Below are 2,500 nucleotides of genomic sequence, written 5' to 3'. Positions count from 1 at the left end.
TTACCCAGCGCAACAGTCCCCATCAGGAACGGCTTCCCAATTTGGCTGAAGTCGTTCGTGGTCTCCTGGTGAACTTCTGAACCCACCACAAATGTCACCACCACCTTGGGGACATAAATTTCAGCAGGCTTTTAGAGGCACAACCAGGCGCCAAGCGGGAGCATCCTACTGTATGTAATACAGCACACATATAGATTCTCATTTCATATGACATTTTCAAGAGGTGGCTGGAATCTGGAGAGGAGAAGAAAGAAGAAAAAATAAGACATTTTCTTTCTTTTTCTTCGGCGCTATTTCAAAATGCCCTTGAGGAACCTGACTGAATCATGCTTTAACACAAATTGACAAACTTTTATTCCAGAGTAATATCTTTGTGTCCAAAAAAAAAAAAAAGAGCAAGGGCAAGCAGAGAAGGAGAGATGAAAGAGCAGTAAAAGAAGTTGCGAAAGGAAGAGTGAGGAAGGAGGAAGGAGGACAGTACACAGAGGCCCTTGACCTCCCTCCCCTCACCACTCCATGACTATGTGGAAACCGCACGCGGGCGGCTTAATTGCTTTATAAATAACCAGAGCCCTAATTAACAAACAGCAACGCAACTTGTGTGTGCTTACACTGCCCCCTTCACAGCACCCTCTACCAAGGTCAAAGCCATCTTTTTCTTTGAAGTCACAAACACACACACACACACACACAAGCACTGCCGTATGCGCTGCACGTATGCATGAAACATGATGAGTTGTGATCAACTCCTGTAAACGTGCTCCTCTGTCACATGACAATGACAAGGCAAAGTCATACATCATGAAGCGTCGCTAAGAGCTACTGTACAATGCATATGTTTTGCACTGAAATGCCTACACGCCGCAATCCAGTTGATTTGTTTACGGTAGCAAAGTGCGCAGAGCATCCATGCCTGCCTTAACATGGTAATACGTCAAGCACCGTATCATGGCATGATGATGATAGCTGGAGGCGTTAAAGGAAAAGCACAGAATATTCCGACACGTTCTACTGCATGTGCGGATACCATGGATACGCTTCTGGTGAGCATGTAGCGGGGAGACGACTGTGAGGTGTCAGGAGGGCGTTACCATGCCTTCCACACAGCGTGACTTCGGCAGGAAGCGCCACCTTCCATGTTAATTCCAATTCTCACTCTGGCGGTGGAGTGTGCGGATGAGAAGGACACCCCCGAGGCGAAGGCACCCCGGAGGAGGAAAGTCATCGCTTCCAGGTCGCTCGTCCTCTCCACTCCTGGCAGACACGCGGATCTGCTGGGAGCGGATGCTCCGCTAATGGAGTTTCTCAGTTCTGGGGGCCGAGGAGAGGCTGGCCTCGGAGACTAATGGCAGCCCTTGCTCGGCACCAGCCGGCTCCACTCCACTGCTGTCAGCCACAACAAGCCCGGCGCAGGTTGTCAAGATGAAAGCAGGGGAGACGTCACCTCAGATGCCCTCCCTCAAAGTAGTCTCAAAATGGCCTCCAATGGCCGGAACAGGTGGGAATCATCTACAGTCTCCTCACCATCACCGGAGACAGAGCAAAAAGAGTGTTGGCAGACTCCTCGCCATCTCCAAAACCTCTCCTGATGCATTATGCACGAGGCTAAATTAGCAGAGCTATGATTATCATTCTGTACTTTTTTACACAGAGTTTATTATTATTAAGGAAGTGTGTGGAGGACAAGCGAGGAGATTTGAAATTCATGAGATGGGAATTTCCACCAAAGAGCAGTTTCATAAACATGAATTTCATAAATATTCCTCTACACTTCAGCACTACAGTAAACTCGATACTGTTTGCACCCGAAGAAGCACACACAAACAGAAGAAACTCGGATGAAACATGGGATGGTGTCAGAAAGGTTGTTGTAGCGGGCGGCTCGAGTTGAGTCGCTCAGCGGTGCGGCACGATGCTGAGCGGCAAGAGACGGCGCTCAGAAGTCAGACCGCACTGGTCCGAAAAGAGCACATAAAGGCAGACATATCTTTTTAGAGAGTGGGGTAAAAGAGAGAGAGAGAGAGAGAGAGAGAGAGAGAGAGAGAGAGAGAGAGAGAGAGAGAGAGAGAAAAGATAAGATGAAAACGACAGGAAATTTGCTGCATTCTCGAAAAAGAGAACTAGTGTCTGGGACTAAAGTTACATCTGAGTAAAAAAAAACGAGTTGAATGCGTCCAGAGGCTTTCTAATGAGAAGACACCGCACTCAAAGCATCCTCCTTTGAGATGAATGGGGTTAATTGGTAATGCCACTATGAGCATCCTCCTTTGAGATGTATTACTTGGTCATTTTTGTCATTTTTAGCTTATTTTAGCTATTTGGGGGTGAGATATTAATATCATTCAATCCAGATTTAAACACAGATTGGCCTGACGTGCCAATATGATCTGTCTTACGTATGCCTCCCATTCATTTAGAAAGGAAATTAGCTTCACATAAGCTAATATATATTGTATAAATAACTGCCTGAAACGTGTTACCAAGATGGCTGCCGACTGGG

General features: G+C 46.8%; 1 protein-coding gene across 1 annotated transcript in view; it reads right to left on the bottom strand.

Moving 5' to 3' along the window:
• Positions 1-2,500, bottom strand: part of si:ch211-51h4.2 (uncharacterized) — an 80,834-nt gene that overhangs the window by 32,263 nt on the left and 46,071 nt on the right. The window contains exon 7 of the mRNA XM_062555416.1: positions 5-104. Within this exon, the coding sequence (XP_062411400.1) occupies positions 5-104 (100 nt within the window). The remainder of the gene's footprint in view (positions 1-4; positions 105-2,500) is intronic.

This window comes from Sardina pilchardus, chromosome 15, assembly GCF_963854185.1.
Source record: "Sardina pilchardus chromosome 15, fSarPil1.1, whole genome shotgun sequence".
In the NCBI taxonomy this organism is placed as follows: domain Eukaryota; kingdom Metazoa; phylum Chordata; class Actinopteri; order Clupeiformes; family Clupeidae; genus Sardina; species Sardina pilchardus.
Note: the sequence above shows the minus strand (reverse complement) of the source record. Positions and strands in the feature narration are given on the sequence as shown.